This window comes from Thermobia domestica, chromosome 2, assembly GCF_964235325.1.
Source record: "Thermobia domestica chromosome 2, izTheDome1.hap1.1, whole genome shotgun sequence".
Classification (NCBI taxonomy): Eukaryota; Metazoa; Arthropoda; class Insecta; order Zygentoma; family Lepismatidae; genus Thermobia; species Thermobia domestica.
This window is the reverse complement of record NC_137455.1, coordinates 309,563,011-309,584,065: the sequence shown is the minus strand read 5'-3', so window position 1 is coordinate 309,584,065 and position 21,055 is coordinate 309,563,011. Positions and strand designations below refer to the sequence as shown.

Sequence of the window (21,055 nt, the reverse complement as noted above, 5' to 3'; positions counted from 1 at the left end):
TACTTACCTCCATGCAGATGAATGCAGCACTAGATGCAAATCTTAGAGATCCCCATTCTGCTAGAAAAACTAAGCCTTTTGGAGTTCTTTGTTGATTATACACCATATTATCACAGAATTCTTGACTTCTGTTTAGATATCTTTCTTCACCAGTGATTTGCGCCAAAAGAACCTTAAAAGAATAATATGTGAATAGATATTTAATTATAGACAAATCACTTGAGTAAAAATATTCTTATCACACTCTTTGAAATGTCTCTTACGAAACATCATAATTCATATTATAACAGGTTTAGTCTATTTAGTACTAATGCTAGTACCTGAAACACTTCAATCCGAATTTTCTACGGACTCTGAGCTTTTCTGAGGCTTAGGAGCATCGTAAATTCAACAAGTTTAGCGAAGCGAGCTATAATATTTAACGTGTTCAAGAAGCAATATATTTACCTCGGAGTTCTAACATTTATTAAAAAGTACAAGGAAAACGATTCAAGTTAGAGCGTATTAAGTACATATTATTAAGTTCACTACATTGGAGTAGTATAATAATATGTATAAAAGCACGTGCTTGTTCATTTAAATCTTACCTGAATTCCATTTACTTTATCGCCAACACCTATGACTCCAGGTGTATAATCAAATTCATATTGGTCGTACAGCTCTACAGCAGTGTCTAAGTAGGTCTGGTTATTAGTAGCCTTGTAAAGCCAAACAGCTCCCCATACAAGCTCATCATCAAAACCAGATGTTCTGTGAAAATAAGTTTTAAGAATTATTTCAAAATCTATTTTTTGGCTTTCAAGTGGTTTCTAAATTTAAAGACATAAAATATATGAATGGGAATTATTTTTCAACCATTTTTTACATTATTAAGGCATATACCAGATCATATTGAATTCTTGCAAAGTAATAGTCTTGTAAAACATTACCCTGTGCACACTGCGCACACCGTATGTCGTATATAGAACATGAAATTAATTTAATTCAAGACTTTAAATTCTCTTTTGTTTTATAAAAATAGTTTAACTTCTTTCACCAATAGATGTTGCAAAGGGCTGTTGAGAAGTTTGAATGGGTGAGGTCGTACAGATTAGGTGGAAGCCTGATGCTTCGAACTATATAATAAAAGTGTAAAAATCTGTAGAATGCGGAGTTCTAAAATGCTATTTTAGTTAGAATACAGAGATTAGCTCGTGATAAAAACGGTAACATAGCATCAAGGTTCCAAATGAGTAGGCTGAAATAGTTGATTGAAAGTAGTGAATCATGGAATATATACTTTTGCAGTTGACTATACAATGCAATATATATATATATAAAGCATTGATTCTATTTCATATGGAATATTATCGTTTTAAATAAACAAGTAAAAATAGACCAATGTTACCTATAATTTCATCATTCAGCGTTATTCATTCACAGCAAATATATGATGGACAAATAACATGTGTGTGGATTTTCTCAAAGTTCTTCCGTTTCCTCCTACTTCCTTTTATTTATCAGTTTGAGTGTAGTTCGAGGCTTGTTGGCAGATTTCCTTAAAGAAACACCACAGAAAAATGATAAAACGTGTTTGGTCAGGGAATCTTGATGGTCGTAAGCCGTTTGAAATTGATCAGGAGTTCTTGATGGCCCTAAGCTATTTCAAGTTAATGCGTTTTTTTAAATAAGAAAGCCTTATTTCAGGCTAATATTCATGTGAGGTATCGTGTACATATAGAACTATTTTTATAAAGCGTTCGTTTCTCAGGTCGTACTTATAAAGTTAGTTCACAAATTCACAAGTATTTGCAGACAGCAGGCAGTATTCTAAGTGTCATATGAAGAATGAACAAACTATGCGAAGTCTGGACGTTGCACATTGTACTGTACACTTTCCTTCTTCAATTGTAGTGGGTTTCCATGAATCGCATCTTATTTTGAGAGTTCTCGTATCTACTTGGATGAAAGTACGCTTAATCTGTAAACCATGTGATATGTTCAATAGTTTCTCCCGTTCACCAAACACGATCTGGAACTATTTGGAGTATGTCAGTATGTTCTGCACATTCAGTAGCTTAAATTGTTTCCGTCTTTGTCGCTTTCCGATAGGTTTAATATGACTATTGCAGGTCTGTATATAAAGATTTGTTTGGTGAGATTTCCAAGCATTACTTCACCACTACCAGTTTCCTCTGATATTAATAGTTTGCCAACTGCACAGATATCCAGATCACTTACTACTTTCTCCAACCTATTCACCAAAGTTGCTTTCCTAGGTGCTTCTCAGTGCCAAACCTTAAAAATCCAGTTTGGTGTTGCTTAAATGAGCCTGTTTCCAATAACTGCGAATGATGAATACATTTGACATTATTTTACATTAAATACGTACGGTATATTAATTAAGCACATTGAATACGCCTTTCATGGCCCACTAAGTAAAGCAAAGCCAAAATAAAAAAGAAAAGAAAAGAAAAAAACGGACTGGAATATATGGTTTATGCTACACTACTTCACCGAAGCCGTAACAAAAGCGCTAAGTAGAGCCGGGACGGCAACAATGTTGACTCATAACCAATAGCCTCAAGAACTACTCTTACTCATTGTAATGCAGGGGGGCGCCGCAAACTAAGATTACGAACTATGCCGAACACGTGTGATGTCATGTGGTAAGCACAGCCAAGCCAGTGATGCCAGTTTGCGGGAAATTTCCCGTAAAATGCGAAATTCTGAGTACTGGCGGGAATTTTTCTTTAAAATAGGCTGGAAACGGGAAATGGAGACATTCTCAACTTTTTTAAATACGCTATAGACGAACAAATATTCCATCATATATTGTATCAAATATTTCATCAAAGTGGAATTTGAACATTTATGATACCAAGTTGTATGCAACTTTTGGTTGTTACAACATTTGACACAACTGCTCTAAATTAGAACTTGTTCTATTTCTATCCAACATTATATCAAATAAAACAAACGAAAATCGCTATGCGGTGGCACTAAAATTGAGTATGTGGACACGGAAAGCAATTGACATATTTTGATGCATACTAGCAGTAATCTGTTTTGTATAACTATAAAATTAAAGAATATTAGTGCTAAGTACTACAGGCAACTTCCCAAAATTGGCGTAGATTGAGAATATTCCGTGACTTTTTTTTTAAAAAAGCAAACATTTTTTTCACTTTTCTTGATTTAAAAGATTTCTTAAGACGTTCTGGCATGTTATTACTTTGGCGCATGCTCAGATTATTGCGTACAGATTGACAATATGCCTGTATATGATGTGTATGGAACGATCATGTGCTATCTTGTTATATGTAGTTATTTCTTCACGAAATTAATTTAATGCCTTAAAAATTGTTTCTCAGGGAAGGAGTTGCATTCATGAGTGCAGATTCACTTTACGAGGACTTTCTTTAAGGATCTTCACTTCAGCGAAATTAAACTACCGCTAATTTTAGTTTTTCTATAATATCTTCAAAACTAATAAAAATATTCGAAAAGCAGAAATGTTTATTGTTTTAAATCATTTATTTATGTTTAAATTATGATCATTTTCATTGATTGATATCGTTTAGATAATTGGTGACAGACGATAGGGACAGATATCTGCACCTTAAATTAAACTGCAATTCCTAAAAGAAGGAAGAAGACAAGTGATATACACATTGAAAAGTAATACACATAACATTAACATTCCCTTCCAAACCATAAAGAACGACATAGTGTTCGTTACAAAAAAGTGTACACAGTATTTTTTAAAAAAATGTTTTTTACCTTATTATGCATAACTATAAGTAATACCTTTTTATACTACGAGAATGAATTCCATTGTACATCATAGTCTGTCTAAAGCGGTATTTTTTAAAATTGTTTACTACTAGATGTAAACTATATCTATTTAGGTTAGCGGGAAATTTTGCATCACATCGGGAAATTTTGTGGCTTTGGACGGGAATTTTGCTGCAAGAAAATACTAGCGTCTGCTTACCCGGTGACGTCACACATCCAACGATTGGGCTGGCGCAACCTGTAGTGTATATACGAACCTTGTTGTAATGGTCACACTTTGTTGCTCACCATCAATTGACTTTATTTAGTTTCACTTTCAAAGATTACATTTCGTTTTACAGCATGCTTATATTTGTAGTTTTAAAACAAGCTGAAATATTTGTACTTTCTAGATGTTACAGCAAAAGAATCACCACGTACAGTTTGTCTTTGCACTTAGTTTATGACATCTCTATACCAGGAATTTATTTGTCTCTAGCTTATACTAGGAATTTATGTAGAATAGACTATATGCAAATAAGGTTACATGTTTTTAAATTTACAAATAAAACTATAGAACAAACCTGTTTTTCCTTTCATATCAATCGAAATGTATAGCTAAAATGTACACCTGTTCTTTAGTAGGCGATTAACCAAGTCATACTCGACAAATCACGAACTAGGACAGAATTTCACACATAGATATAATAAATAAAGTAAAGTAAATAATAATAATTACTTGTCGTCTCTTTTATTATCTCCATGATTTTCAGTATACATTTATTATTACTTACGTCTATTATTGTTAAATGAAATACATTGTTGATAAAATAATTTCAATTGTTGTCTTAGGTATGATAGTGTACTTGATTATTTACCTTAAATAACATGAATTTGGTTTATTGTGAAATGTATGTACCCTCTATAAAACATTGAAAGAGAAATTCTCTACTGGACAAGTAAAGAAAGGTAAATGAGATTCGGAAATGAAAATAATTACCAGCTTCTAATGGATTCATATTAGCCGTACCAATATAAACTACTCGTTCTGCCCGGTTCCAATTGAAGTAATTGTAAATGTGTGTTAATCGCTAATTGATATAGCATGCAAGTTTTCCCTACCTTTTCAATGTTTTCTATTTAATGCAATTACGGTAACGGCATTAGTCACAATCAACTATATGCTCTTCAAAAACAGATGTTAAAACTTCGTTCCAGGAAGAACTCAGACAATAATCACCATGATTATTCATGCACTTTTCGTCATTCGCTCTCGACCAAAATTAATATTGTGATAAATCTTGCCAAACTTAGTACAGCGAAAGTCATAAGTATTCGTCCACCGACTGCAAGCTATGATTAAATGCTTATAGCTCCGATTTTGTTGGAGATAGAGCATTGAAACAAACTGCAGTCCATTAATTTCTTTATTATTTACAAAACAAACGTTCTGTTAATAGGGATGCGCTCGAGTCGGGTCGAGTCGAGATTTAAGCCTGTCTCGACTCGACTCGAGAAAATGTTGTCTCGACTCGAAAATATGTTTCTGTCTCGACTCGTGTCTCGACTCGACAGTCTCTGTCTCGACTCGACTCGAATTCGAGTCGAGACGTCTCGAAATTCGAGTCGAGACAAAATGTACGAGTTAAAATATACGCACATATCAGCCAGACCATTATGACTACCTACATAATTGTCAGTATGTCGACTTTTGGCATGGATAAAAACGGCGACACTTCTTGGCATACACGCAATGATCCTTGATAGGTCGCTGGAGAGAGCTGACACCACATGTGCACACTCAGGTCGCCTAATTCCCGTAAATTCCGGGAAGGGGGGCGATCGTTCTGACGTCACGTTCAATCACATTCCACAAGGGACATCACTCAAATGTCCGGCTATGCATTACTTGTGATGACAAATTTTTGCCATGGTGCATGTTTTTTTTTTTTTTTATAACTTTTAAGAGTTGTGATGTGGTTATTAGAGATTACTACAGAAGTCCCTTACTACCCTTTGTAAACGGAGCGTTAATGAAGAAAAGTGAAGAACAACCATGTGGATACATATAAGTCCTGGGGGGAAGTCGTATGGTAGGTATGACCTTGACGGCAGCCATCTTGAAATCCGCCATTTTGAATTAAGGTCAAGTTTTCAAAATGGGAATAGGGTAATATGATACATAATTTCGGCCTAGAATTTAATTAGGAAAACAATGGTGAGGTTAGTTTTAAGATACACCCATTTGGGGGAAAGTTACAGGCATATTAATTGTTTTTACTTACTATGTGCGTAAGTCCCTTCTTACTTTCGTCTCAAGACCTGCAAATTGATCGCAACGGCAGAGCCCGGTTTCGCACTAATGTTTAGAAATCTTTAAACTCACTTGAGGCAATATTTGTAGATTATTGTATTGTATTTTGCCTTTAATTAAATTGGAATCCACTTCGTGATCTTGTGTAAAGTATCACTAAAAGAGAATTTCTGTTTTTATGAACTTAAGCATAGCAATTATAAAAGGTGAGTAAGGTGCGTATGTATTTATAAGAAAGTTTACTGAACGGGACATTAAACTCAGAATCAATTCAACTCGAAATTATGGTTTTGACTTTATTATGATGTCATTAGTTTAAACGCCCAACTGCCCAGTAATTATAAACGTTGACTACATTATAAAATTGTAATTTGTGACGACTAAAATATCAGAAATTAAAGATTATTCTTTGGGTTTTGGAAAATTTTGAAAAACGTGAAAAACTGGTACTGCACCGATACAACACACCTTTTGGATTTGTCATTGTGTAAAGTGATACAAACTAAAGAAGAATTACAACTTTATGAAATTGTATTAGGACTTATTATTTAGAAATAAACACCAAATAAGTGTAATTGAATTGTTTACAAAACTAATCATGATGAGAAAACTCTTGAATACTATTATACAAACAATTATTCTCTTTTGTTTAACACTGTTGTGTAAAGATCCAATAGTCAGAGAAATAAATATAATAATAATTAAGTAACATAATTCACGGTCATTTTCTACAATCCTAAAACACGATTGTCTAGTTTGTTCAGCATTGTTTATTAAAAGAATACTTAAGAGCCTGACCCTAAATTATGTCTGTCCAACCAAATCTTCAAGCCTGATTACGGCCATGGGTGTCAATATGTTTCCCATACTAAAAGAATAAGTCTTCAATTTAATTATGATTTAATTGGTTTTTTAAAAAATGAAATGAAATCTTTGAGTTTAACGTCCCAGGATTATGTCTGTTAGGCTAAGGGAGATAATGATTAAAGTAAGTGAATGATGATGGAAGAATTGTTGGAATGAAATTGTGGAAGGAAACGGGAGTACCCCGAGAAAACCCACGAGCACGATGTTGTCCACTACAAAACTACTTTGCCGGGAATCGAACCACAGCCCCACGCACCAGAGGTAAGCGCTCTACCACTGAGCCATAGTGCTCCATCTAATTTGTTTAGATGATGAACTAAGTAGTAACAAAGACTATTTCAAAACCACTGGTTATTTACTAAGTAGTATTTTTTGTTCGCAAATATGATGTACGCAAATGTTACCACCAGGTCTCAAAGGGTTAAACATGCATTTCGCGGTCTGCAACCCGATTTCCAATAGTGATTCTGGGCAAACATTCATCCACCAAGAGATAGAAACACGCAATGAACCCAGGAACATTGTCGAACATGACCATTTTGATATACAGGTGTTGTTGTGTGTGCAATTAAAAAAAGAAAGAAAGAAAAGAAAAAATGAGTTCGTGGCTTCTATTGCTACTAGTGTCGCATTTAAAGTAACATATAGTAAATAACTATTAGTCTTGTAATCTTTTCTTTAACTGTAAAAATTTGAACTGCCCGGTAAGTTTGTCTGGGGTAATTAACAAGCACAGAGTAGTACATACCACATTTTTAGGGAAACTTTGATAAATAAAGCATTTCCACAGTCCATACAGGTTGAGAAGAATTTCCTTTAAGTTGACTGTCATGAAATAGAAGACCAACTTTTCAGTCCGGAGAAGAAGTTGCCTACTTAAGCCTTCATGAAACTATAACTTCAAATCGATTTTCTTTAACGCAGCTAAGCTGTGCTTTAATCATGAGAGAGCAGAACATGTGTTTTCTTACATCATACTCCCTCACATTTAAAAGACAATTTCAATAATCAGAAAGTTGTCTGGCCTAAAGTCCTAAACATGGAATGGTCTATAAACAGACTCTCCATCAAAAAGGCTAATTCTGTTACTTATAGGATTGAGTTGGTTGAATATAAGAAAATTCCTCTCACCAGAGAAGTGAAGCGCCTTCAGCAGAATCTTCGTTTGAGGTTAGGTTCGCATCGAGAACTAGTCCAGTATTCTTTAAGTTCACACTCAGTTGAATACAGTCAGACTGTGGTTTAATAACAGTCTTTGAACCTCGTAAACAAGCATCCTTCTTGCTCACAATTCAAATAAGGCTTTCACTCTAAAATCCCTACGACTTGCTCCGTTACTATGGAAACCAGGTATTGCTAGCAATCTTAAATATACGTGGAAATGTCAATACCCATAAAAGGACACTGTCTCCCGTGAAAATGTTAGATGTTCCCTACTAAGAAATAACATAAGAGTAATCTATTTCTCTATCCGGAAATTGATTTACCTTGCCTTAACTAGAAACAAGTCGAACTGACTCAAAATAGTTCTGAATTCCGCTCATATACTCAGAAATAACTTATTTCAACAAATATACTGCCTACTTCAAAGCTTGTTATAGAGAATACTGCTCCAACTCGAGTTGTGTATCTGATATATCCCAGAGAATCCATTATCCTCGAAGCGAAACCTTTAAGTCAGGGTTGCCACTCTTGAGACAATCGATGATGCCAAACACGGGCCTGAATTACCATATATTTTTCTAAACTATGCCAAATTCTTTACTAATCTTTCCACACTAGTTTTAAAGACCAACCACCACTTATTTTCATTAAGAGGAGCTAACTGTATTCATGTACTTGTATTAAAGAAATAACATGACTCTTTCACGAACGATATATATATATATATATATATATATATATATATATATATATATTCAATTTTTGTTTAAAGGTATTTAAATGACTTAAATTTATATTTGTACGGTTTTAGTTCATATCCGTATCAAATACCAAGTTTATGATGAATCAACTACACAAAGTAGGATCCAAAAACGCTCATTGCAATTTGTTCCATCCTTCAGTCGAACCAGGAACTGAAACAAACAGTGATATTTTCTTTTTCAAGATACTTTGTCCAGCTGAGTATTGTGAAGGTTTATGTCAGTAGAAGAAATTGCATTCCATTATACAAGCGCAATTTCAAAACTTTATGTACACATTACTAAATATTGAACACCCTTGTCCATATGATTAGCGTACGCGTCTTTGGTGCGGGAGACCTAGGTTCAATTTCCAATGGGAACTCGTGTGCTTCTGAAGCCACGTTAATTTGTAAGTTCACGCCTTGATGCTGAAATGGACACTAAACTCTAACCTAATACTAAATACAAATATTTAAAGAAAAATGATGACGCACCAAGATGACGTGAATTTGGCTATCAAATTGATTTTGTGTTTTCAGTTATTTTCTAGTAGTATTTTTCTAGGCATCCTTTCAAAAGACAGTGATGCAAATTTCGTAACTGCGAATTCCTGTTAGAAACCATGAAATTATCCGATTAGATGCAAAATTTCCCGTCCACTAAAATAGATACCGTAAATTTACAATATCTAACAATAAATAATTTTGAAAAATATCGCTTTCGAGGGAAAAAATGAAGTGAAATCTTTGAGTTTTACGTCCCACGGTTATGCCGGTTAGGCTAAAGGAGAGGGGTGATGATGAGAAATTAGTGAAATTGTGGAATGAAGAAAGTGGGAGGAACGGAAGAACCCCGAGGAAACCCACGCACACGGTGTTTGTCCACCACAAAGTTCACTTGGTGCGAGCTGGGATCGAACCAGGGTCCCGAAGCACCAGAGGTGAACGATCTACCACTGAGCCACCGCGGCCTCGCTTTAAAGGGGCCATGACGTATAGTTGAACTCATTCTCGTAGTATGAAAGGCATTATTTATAATTATGCATGATAGGATCACAAACAAAATTTAAAAATATTATGTGCACTTTCTTTTAACAAACATTATATTGTGTTTTATGGTGAGGGAGGGAATGTTATGTTCGAAAAAAAAGTCCTTAACACGATTCTTGTTGTTGCGCACTGCATGCTCCTTGCCACAGTAAAGATGCAGCGATAGGTAGGCTATTTTTCAATTGCTTTACATTAGCTTGATGTTTCAAGTCTTTTGTGTGTTTCTGAAGTTTACTTTTACCACAAAAGAGCTCAATATTGACATGTCTTACATAGCTTTGGTTCGATTCTCAACACGGACTGCAACTACCCGTTAAATTGTGCATCCAAAAGGCACTCTTTGTTAAACCTCGCTTATCACCGCTCATCTTAATAATATATATAACTTCACCGCGAAGCAAATGTTGCATTTGTCTCTTTCATCCTAACACAAAACAAAACTAACCACTGCTGTGACACGAAGGAGCTATTTCGAAAAGAAACAAGCTATGCTAAATTCTGTACCAAATGATAGAGATGTGTACCAAATGATAGAAGTATAAAGTATTGTTTTCTTTCCTGTTTATTGATATCAGTTGGTGTTCTTAATAAGTTTACTCATTAGTTTAGAAAGAGTATATATGGAATTTGGACATATGTTGTACGTATTCTCCTGAGAAATTGATGAGACCAGAAAAATTACAAGGACAGATGGAATAGGTTTAAGCGCATCTACGTGACTTTATCAAATATTTATTCTCCATAATGGTACCACGCGGAAAACTTGGTATACTATAATCTCTGCCTCCCTCTGTTAGCTGTTTCGTATCATATATATTGGATGGTTTTGATATTTCTTCTGATCATTAAAATATAGCAATGGTACCTGTGTGCGTGCAGAAATGCAAAAGCACAAGATAACTTCCTATTTGTTTTGGAAACAACAACACCCATTTCAGGTGTGCGAGAGAAATTGAGCACAGCGAGATCGGGTGTTTAGTGTTTACTCACGGTCAGTTCGCAGCAGGAGTCCATGGAAAAGATTTGGCTAACTATCTCTTCTTATTGACGTGAAAACACTCGCAAAACCCTACAAATACAAAAGAATGCGCTTCAAAGAAAGTTTAGACACAGATGTTTCAATTTTCTCTTAGCATCTTTCTTCAGCAAAAGAGTCGGTTCATTGTATTCGAAAAAGGGAAGGGAGAAAGGGTGAATTTATATTTTATGGGGGGGTAACATTGTAAGTAGTATAAACAATACATACCGCTTCCGAATCGACCCTCATCCTACCTCAAGTTGTAAAGTAGAAACTACTAGAAAGGGACAGAAGTATTCAACATGACTGCGACTTGAGTTTCAGTTCACAATACTAAAACCAGTGAGCAAGTAAACAGTCTTTTGTAGGATCGTGTTTTACTTCTTGAATTTATTTTTGAACATTTCTGTGAATTCAACAACAGAACGCAGTAGAAATACGGACTAGTTTTTACTCCAACCATTACTTTCGCTCCAACCCAAGGATGCCACATTTATGATTTCGTATAATACTAGATTTAGTGATTTTACTATTGAACTAGTGATCTAGTACGTACTTTGGGTAAATAGGCACATTCTAGTGATTTTTTTGCATTTTTTTCTGATGCAGACAAATGACAAGGAAATGGTTCTTAAAATAAAAGGAAGAAGTATATTGCAGTTCAAAACAAATGTAGAAACTTTAAATTATTTTTTTTTCTCTGACTGAGTGAAACCCCTGCTGTGTAACGACCTTAGGTAAACAATGGCTATCTTTGGTCCGCTACCTCCTTTTGTTAGCCGACGTGAGATGGGTTACTTTTTTTTTTGAAGAAAGTGAAGAAATAATTATCCAGTACATTTACGTTTTGTCAGGCACACAGGCGCAGTCTGTACTTGTTTTCTAACGAATTTTAGCAACATAACATAAATGAAACATGTGTACCAGAAAATAGAGGCAGTACAAACGGACATTTTCATCTGTGACACATTTGATGAGAAATATAGTTAGATGTCACGTGCAAGCACTCTAAACATGTCCTATCCTTTAATTCTATTCGTATGTTTATGTAGGTGAGACTGAGAAATCAAGAAACAATAATAACTGGTTTTCTTCCAGGGCAAAAATCTAAATGTGAAGGGGTGTTACACTGGGACTTTAATTGCGTCCTTTGTACAAGATTGACAAGTAATCGCAATTGTACAAGATTAACAAGTAATCGCAATTTTTTAATTTATCTTAGTTCTTGGGGAGAGGAAGATGGAAGCGAACCCTCGTAAGGACCTCTGCAAGAAAACATGAATACTATCCGCCACTGTTTGTTACATTACACAAAATAGTTATATATATATATATATATATATATATATATATATATATATATATATATATATATATATATATATATATATAATATTGAGTTTTAGTCAGGGTTTTCATTCTGCAGGAGAGGGGAGGATAGTAATACCTGGCGAACATTTTCTATTCTCAGAGTGTTGCAAATGATAGCATTTCCTCCATTATAACTTGGCCAAGCTAGTTGCATTATATATAAGGATTAAGTTAGCCTAAAAAGCTTAAATTTTTATGGCAGTTTTACTCTGTAGCCATGTTTCTCATTTTCGGTCTACGGGACTCTGTGTCCGGAAATTTTCGATGGCTTCCAAGTCGGAAAATAAGTGTATCAAAGGCATATATATTATATGTATGGTTATATGAGGCATGGATCTACAGTTTAAAGTGGAATACCGGTAACTACTTCATGAGCTTCCACCGTAAATCGAACCAGAGTCTCCCGCGATCAAGGTGTATGTGTTAACCATACAGCCACGAGGAAATTCACATAAGCACACACACATATATATTGTTGAGTTGATTTTGACTTTACCGTCTCTTTCAGCAGCGAGGATACATGAAGTATAGACCTACTGATTAACGTGGAATCCGAACTACATGAGCTCGCGCCGGGAATTGAACCCGAGTCTTCCACGACAAAGACGCGTACACTAGCCACGGAGTTCACACACACACAGAATCAGAGTCCTCACACACCAAGGGTGAAAGCTGTGCCACTGAGTCACAGCAGCCACGAGGCTAGGTCGAGTCCACTTTACGTTCATAGTTTTTTAGTACATAAATGTTACGATTATGAAATAGATTTTCCTTAATGAGCTGCATATAAACAAAAGCTTTCGAAATGTATTAAACAATTAGCTCGATTTGAGTGTGAACTTAAAGTTATATCAGAGTGTAAATACGGATACGCACCAAAGCTCGAAAACTTAATACACTATTTCTCCTATATAGTCAGCATGTATCAAGCAATCGTTCAGCATTCATTTGAGAGGATGGAAATCGAAGGCTCCTGAACAACTATGTTACTAATGTGCGGAATGTATTTATCTTACAGTGAACTGCTTCGATGCCAAGTGGCCTAACTCCAAAATTGAAATTTTCCAGGAGTGAAAGTTAAAGTTCAATATCTCATGAACAATTCATATTTCTTTTATGTTGGGAACCAAAACCATAACTACTCTATGTAGTTCATTGTTTTATAATTTAGTGTTTACAAAAATCCTTTAAAAAAATACCTATTCACAGAAGTGAAAGGTACTTATCTGTACTAGTTCTTGGCATCCAAGCAGTCCATTTATTGTAATACTAGCTTAATATACCCATTCTTCGCATGGGGGCTGTATTTGGAAGTCAACACCCGTGGAAGTATCACCATTCATTTCAGCGACCGCGAAAACTATGGATTTGACACTAGTATCAATCAATATGGGCTATTTATACATGTCTCGGTATTCCTCACCCGCTGACACCCGGCCCGCATACAGTGGTAGCTGAATTTGCAAGTCATCGCTGATGGAAGTGTCACCATTGATCTCAGCGACCGTGAAAACTATGGATTTGACACTAATGTCGATCAATTTGGATTACTTTTACTACATGTCTCGGTAAACGCCCCCCTGAGACCCCCCTGGTTACAATTTTGACAAAAACGCTTTGCCTTAGACTGGGACCTGGACCAAGGTATCCGTGACCAAAATTTGGTAACTCTCGGTCCATTCGTCTGGTCCCCAGGTCGCACACAAACAGACAGACAAACACACAAACAAACTCTTTATTTTATTTATATTAGATAAGATATACTATGTAAAATAGTCTCGTATCACAATATGTGATTTTCAACAAATGTTTCATTATATATTATCCGTAGCTCTTGATATGCTGCAACATATTAAAGCCTCAAAATAGTTGGGCAAGCGAATAATCCAGAAGTTACGTAACCCTATTGCGTTCATGGGAACAAAAACAATAATTATAACTATGCTAAATTACTATAGACTATCAACTGTTCATTCAGAGAATTTATGAAGTTCACTTTATCGCAATAATAGTTTTATACAAACTAGATTTAAACTACGGATAATAGTTTTATACAAACTAGATAATCAATTATTATTATTATCATTATATTTGCAGTACAACCAAATACAACAACATTAGCTATTAGTTCTAATTAACTGAATTGAGCTGAAAATTAAATCTTGATCTTTAAAGATTAACTATTAATTTTATGCGTTCTGTACCTTTCTGAAGGAATAAAAGCTGGAATTGGTTTCAAGGCTGTTTCTGAGTGAATACTTTCTTTAAAATAATATTAAAAATTATAGAAAATTTTTCGAGACATTCGAGTCGAGTCGAGATTTTTAAGAGCCGTCTCGACTCGACTCGTGTCTCGACTCGAAAATTCGAGTCGAGAAATACGTTTGTCTCGACTCGTCTCGAATTTTACAAAGTGTGTCTCGACTCGAATCTCGACTCGAATTCGAGTCGAGTCGAGTCGAGATTCGAGACATGTCTCGACTCGAGCGCATCCCTATCTGTTAATGCGAAAACCTAGACAAATAATGTCAAAAGAAACAAAAATGAACATGATTTTGATATGTCAAAAGTATTCGTACACTTACGAAACATTCAGAAGGAAAATGATTGCGCATGATTCAATACTTGGTTGGGTTTCCTTTGGCCCTAATTACAGCTAGAAGGCGCTTCGGCATCGAGTGCTTAAAACGTCGCGTATTTTCGACTGTTATACAAGCCCATTCCTCTTCGAGTGCAGTTTGCAAACAACGTTTACTCGTAATGCTGCGCTTGCGGAGTTTCTTTTCGAGTAAGTGCCATAAATGCTTAATCGGACTGAGGTCAGGCGATTGAGGAGTGGCCAGTTGCTTTGGCATATTGTACAGTAATCAGAGCTTTGTATTGTGTGCCGTATGTTTGGAATCATTGTCCTGTTGAATTATAAAGTTATCTTGCAGGCCCATTTGATCAGCACTAGGACGTAGATTTTTCTTCAAGATGTCAATGTACATATGCCCATCCATAGTACCGTCGATAATTATCGGCTTTCCCACTCCCGAAGCACTCATGCACTCCGAAACTAGCACTCCCCCACCTCCATGCTTGACGGTTGGCCGCAGATTTTTCGGGTCCATCTCTTTATTTTGCTTCCACCACACCATTTGTCTACCGTCGGAACCAAAAACATTAAATTTACCCTCGTCTGAGAATATCACTTTGTCCCAGAAAGCCACATCTTAGTTCACGTAAGCTTTTGCAAACTGGAGTCGCTTCTTCCTGTCCACTTCGGAAACAAAAAAATTCTTTCGAGCAACACGTCCATTATACCCTTGTTTGTTGAAAGCACGACACACAGTGCTTTCTGAAACTGACATACCTGATTTGGCTGCTTCTGCCACCATCTGCGGAGCACTGATTCTTGGGTTCTTCTTAATTTCGTTCAGTAGTGTACGCTCCAGTGATCTTCCGTGGACGTCCACTTCGCGGCATGTTTTTGACTGTATTTGTTTCGGAGTATCGATCTATGATTGACAGCATGGTCGAACGTGGTCTTCCGATAATATCTGATATCTCCCGTAAGGATTTGCAAGTGTTATGAAGCCTTATAATTATTTTTCTTTCTGCTTCTCTTGTCTCTGTCCCTTTTCGACCCATTATGTCTTTCTTCTTGAATCAATCTTTGATCTTGAATGATGTTTCGCTGGCCTATGGTTGTGTTTAGCTTTGCAAATTACCAGAGGGCGTTCTAACCGCCAGAGTGCGTGAACAACAGCTCGAATAGCTGGACGATTTTGCCTTTAATTTCAGTGTACGAATACTTTTGACACATCAAAGTCATGTTGATTTTGGTTTCTTTTGCCATTACGTGTCTGTTTTCGCATTCACAGAACGTTCGTTTTGTACATAATAAAGAAATTAATGGAAAATGCAATGCCTTTTTTTTCAATGCTCTATCTCCAAAAAAGTCGGAGCTACAAGCATTTATTCATAACTTGCAGTTGGTGTACGAATACTTATGACTTTCACTGTATGTATTTGTAACATTGTAATGTACACGCATTCGATTCCCAATTTATGGGCCATCAAATTTAGAGTTCGATCTACGAGTTCAAGCAAATTCATTTCGTCTAGCTGGATAGAACTTGGTATGGTGTGATAGACATTAACCTATTATACAATATAACGCAATATTAGGGTATGCAGACCTTTGGTTCCTGAGTTATGGAGTATAAAATTTGAAGGTTTGAAATTTGCGGAAGTAAACTAGTTCCGCCCGAGCCCTCGGGCTACTGTACACCACAGGTTAAAATTATGTTTAATTAAAAGCTATAATTGTTCATATTTTAGAGATTTGCCTGTACTTATTTATTATTATTATTTTAGTATATCCACCAACCAACATGCGGTTATACAAATATTAGTGCTCAATCTATAATATGGGTACGACCATTGTATTATTTTGAAATAAAACAAGTAGAAACAATACAATTTAAATCGTCACAATATATTACTGTAGAAATATTAATCGCAGTATTTGAAATATTAGTCGAAATAGTCGTCACAATTATTATAACAGACTGTCACAGCCAAAATGTGCATGACATAGTGGAATCAAATATGGTTAAAATAGTCATTAGGTTGCTCATCTATGAGGTATGATCAACTACTACTTTGCGAGGCCAGGCCCCATGCAAAGCCCCATTGAGGAGAATATACAACTTTGTAGCACATTTTAACAAATATCATGTGAAACCGACATAGGGATATTATGGTTTCAATTAATTGTTGTGGCGAGACCGAAACTGGGTAATCATGGCTTCACGAAAAGTGTTGCTTGAGACACATTTTTGGGTCTCATGGCGGTCAACCTGTTAATGCTCAAATCAAAATATAGTTTTGGATCTTATCCGAGTTTAAAATAATTCAATTCATACAACAGAATTTAAATTACAATTGAATAGTCACAATAGTCTTAAATTGGCAAGACTAGCGATATTTATTATCGTCGACAGAGCGTTTAGCGACAGTTATTAGCGTGAAATGTAGTGAAGTTTGTTGTTTATAAATAGAATTTGGTTTAAAAATTAATGGACTTAGTTTTTCCGCAATAGGAAACTTACACTTGTTCGTTTGTTCCTTAGTTTGGTTCAATTATTGAAAACAAGTTGCTAATATGTAAATTAAGGTGATTTCAATACTGAATTAAACAAAATAATTAGAAGTACTCGAATTATTTTCCGAGTATTACCGCATTTGCACAAATTTAATGCACGCCTTTATTTCTCCAAATGTATGGTACCATCTAACACTATGGTGCGCATTAGATTGTAGTGAAACGAATCTATAGTTTACTGGTGTCTTCATTTAAATGTATCGTCCTCTGGAACGATGCAGAAGATAATAATAATAATAATAATAATAATAATAATAATCATAATAATAATAATAATAATAATAATAAAGAAATGAATCTGTTTCTGACGTAGACATTTGTGAAGATTTCTATGGTGGAAGCATTACTGAATAATGATATATCACGCCTGCAATTACTGATAATACTGAATTATTCCTATAACTATTCATTTCAAATGTTCATTTCGTATAGGCAGTATACGTAGTAAAATAAAATAAATCTACACTAACATTGATGCGCATTACATTCGCCAACAAACTACTTTTGCTTTCTTTTTTTATTTTTTTAAAGAATAAAACTTAAATTTAAATTTGGAGTGCACATTAGATTAAGTGTCGCACTAGATTCGCGTGAATAGGCCAACTGAATTTGACTTTGGGCAACATTTCAGCATCCATCTTCTGATTTTGGCTGAACTGTCGTCTGTTATAAAATATTTTGGAAACAAAGGGACGCACGTTTGACTAGCGCATTTTTATTTGCATATTAATTTGGTTTAAGAAATATTCAAATATCCTATCGCAGCTAGTTGGATGGAAAGTACCTAGATTTAAATCGAATTGAAAATCTGTGGAACTACATAGAGTAGGTAGGGCAGTCCCATAGATTGAAGAATTGGGGCGAAAATAAATTGCTGGGGCAAAGATATAGGTGAGAATTCCATATTCAGCATGAATAAATCATTTTACACCAACTTTGATTTTTTCATATATATATGATAGCATCAATGTATAGACTTCGCAACATTAATACATACAGTCGTGAAATATCTTACAAAATGATGGTCTATCATTTCTAAATATTTTGAATCCCGAGAATGAATTAGTATGCTTGTTACGTTTCCTGAGGAGCCTAACTCTTTGTTTCTATAGTGTGAGACCCTATGAGCGCGGGACCTAAAACAATCGTCCTACTTGCTCTATCCACGGGATGGCCCTGGCAACAAATGGGAAACGCAGAAATATACATCTTCATAATTTGCCCAAATTATGGGATCTACTGATGAGTAAGTGGATATATGGGATGTGGCTCACAGGAACACTATGCTCATGGAGTCATTTCTAAACAGAATCCAGGTCAGAAAGTATGTCACCCGGTATTGTGTAAGTTTTAGAGGATGATTAATTGTTCTGTTCGGTGTGCTAATAAGTGTTTAACTCTCTTCACTTCATCCTTCATTAAAACTATCTTCAATCTCTACAAACTATCCTCCTGGGTTATAACATTTAATTCATTGATAAAGTATTGCTACACTATGTGTATTGCAATATAAGAACTTCGTCGTCTTGTTTATAACGTATTGTCACTTTTTATTAAACGAACAAAATATTTTGAAAATATTCTTTCAGTGAAACGTTATGTACTTACCCGTAGAAATCTGCAGCATTTGTAATGGAATCTGTGTATTTTGCTTGGAAATTGAGAGCAAATTCGTAAAGTTGTTCTGCTCGGACCACAAGCTCATCTGCATAGGTGCTGTTTACGTCCCGGAAGACAATGGAGGTAGCAGCCATTGCAGCTGCAGTTTCAGCAGCAAGGTCAGATCCTTAACAAAGAAAAGAAAATTAGTATTTCTACCATATCTATATATATAAAAGAGAACGTACAATTCTTTGTCCGCTCATCACGCTAATACGGCTGAACCAATTTCTTTCATTTTTGGGGGGTTATTAGGATTTGGACCCTAGATGGTTTTTATCATATCACTTTAATTTTTAATTACCAGTGTCTTGAGATAATTGACCATTCAAGTGTCCATAACGTACAAATCCTTTGTTATTAGTTCATCATAGGTAAAAATAAACGTATTTATATGCAACCCGCATGACCGTGTCACTCGGCGGGTTAACATAAATGACAGGCGATATAGAGCGGAAAATAGCTTGAATCTTCTGTTTAAAATTTTTTAATTGATTTGCTTATTTTTACAGACACTTTTACAATATGCCAGCACCGGGATGACCGCAGCGAAGCGGGGCGGGTTAACATAAATGACAGGCGATATAATGTTAAGATTTACTGCAATCTTCTATGGTTTTTATCATATCACTTGAAAGCGAAAAAGTAAAAATTATCTAAGTAACAAAGTTTATTGCGTTCCGGGGTGACCGCAGCGAAGCGGGGTGAACGCTGCTAGTTTGTATCATATTTCTAATTCAAAAACTACAAGATTAAACTTGCCCGAGTCGGTTGTAAACCATATTAACTTTACTTCTCTAAACATGAAGAAATGTTGATACCTTGTAATTACCGTTCATTAGCTTCACAGTGGGCCAATTCATTGAAATAGCTATACCAGCTATGATCGTCTGAAAGGAAAATCATACGTGGTTGCAACTTAAGTTAACTGTACAGAGGTTCGAATATAAAAAAATGGTTATTTAAAACAAATAACAGTTACATGAACTAGTAGCCCTACTATAAGACGATCTACCGTATACGCTTTAAAAGCGTTGTTCTATATATCATTTGGAAAGAAAATAGTCATGCATTTTAAATAAAATTATTTTTTCACATTTTCAATCAGGACGAAATCAGTATAGTGTGCAATAACAATAAAATCTACTGTTATATTGTTGAGGAAGAAAGATTAATGAAATATCAGCAATCCGTAAACCATTATTTAAAAGAGTATTTGCTTGGGAGAGAGTTTGAATATGTGAGTGTGTTTAACTCTACTTATTAGCAGTTCCAGAAGGGTTGTATGACAGTCCGCTAAACAGATTAGGGTACCCAGTCTGGAAATAGTGCGTCGTTGAACAGTGTCATATGAAAGTGCACCGTGAACAGCACAAACCTAGAACATTTTGCGCAGCAAGTTGCAGAAAAAAATAACGGTGTATTTGGGCCACGAATGACGAATTCGCCGTTGGTTTGTCAAATATCGTTTCGGTGACAATATTTTACAATAAGCCACTGGGCACCAACTACGTGTAATATTATGCTCGGTTGAGCTCCTCAGGAACATCGTGGAAGCGTACCTTCGGTAAAATTCATGCCGCTGCAGACGAGTTAGGCATAGAGCACACCACCGTCATTCGGCGGTTCCTTGCAAACGGTAAGGTGCCGAAGTTGGTCTCATGGGTGTCACATGAGTTAACACCGGTCAAGAAGAATCGCCGTCTTGCGGTGTACAATTATCTGAGTGTCCCTAGTAAAGAATAACCGGGATTTTTTTCATCGGATTGTCGTCTCAGATGAGATAGGGGTTTAGTATGACAATCGTAAATGGTCAGAATAATGACTGCATTATAATCAACATCCAGGAAGGTTTCCCAAATCATCTCTTCGTCCTCAGAAAGTGTTGTTACTGGCTTGTTGATCTATGGTGGAATTGATCCATAATTTCCTTCTCCGGTATAGTGAAACCATCAATGCAGA

At 35.6% G+C, this 21,055-nt stretch overlaps 1 protein-coding gene across 1 annotated transcript in view; it reads right to left on the bottom strand.

Annotated features, from left to right (window-relative positions):
- LOC145678612 (endoglucanase A-like) overlaps positions 1-21,055 on the bottom strand; it is a 39,992-nt gene that overhangs the window by 4,287 nt on the left and 14,650 nt on the right. Inside the window, exons 5-7 of the mRNA XM_081748966.1 lie at positions 19,043-19,220; positions 588-750; positions 8-172 (exon numbers count right to left, since the gene is read on the bottom strand). Of these exons, the coding sequence (XP_081605092.1) occupies positions 8-172; positions 588-750; positions 19,043-19,220 (506 nt within the window). The remainder of the gene's footprint in view (positions 1-7; positions 173-587; positions 751-19,042; positions 19,221-21,055) is intronic.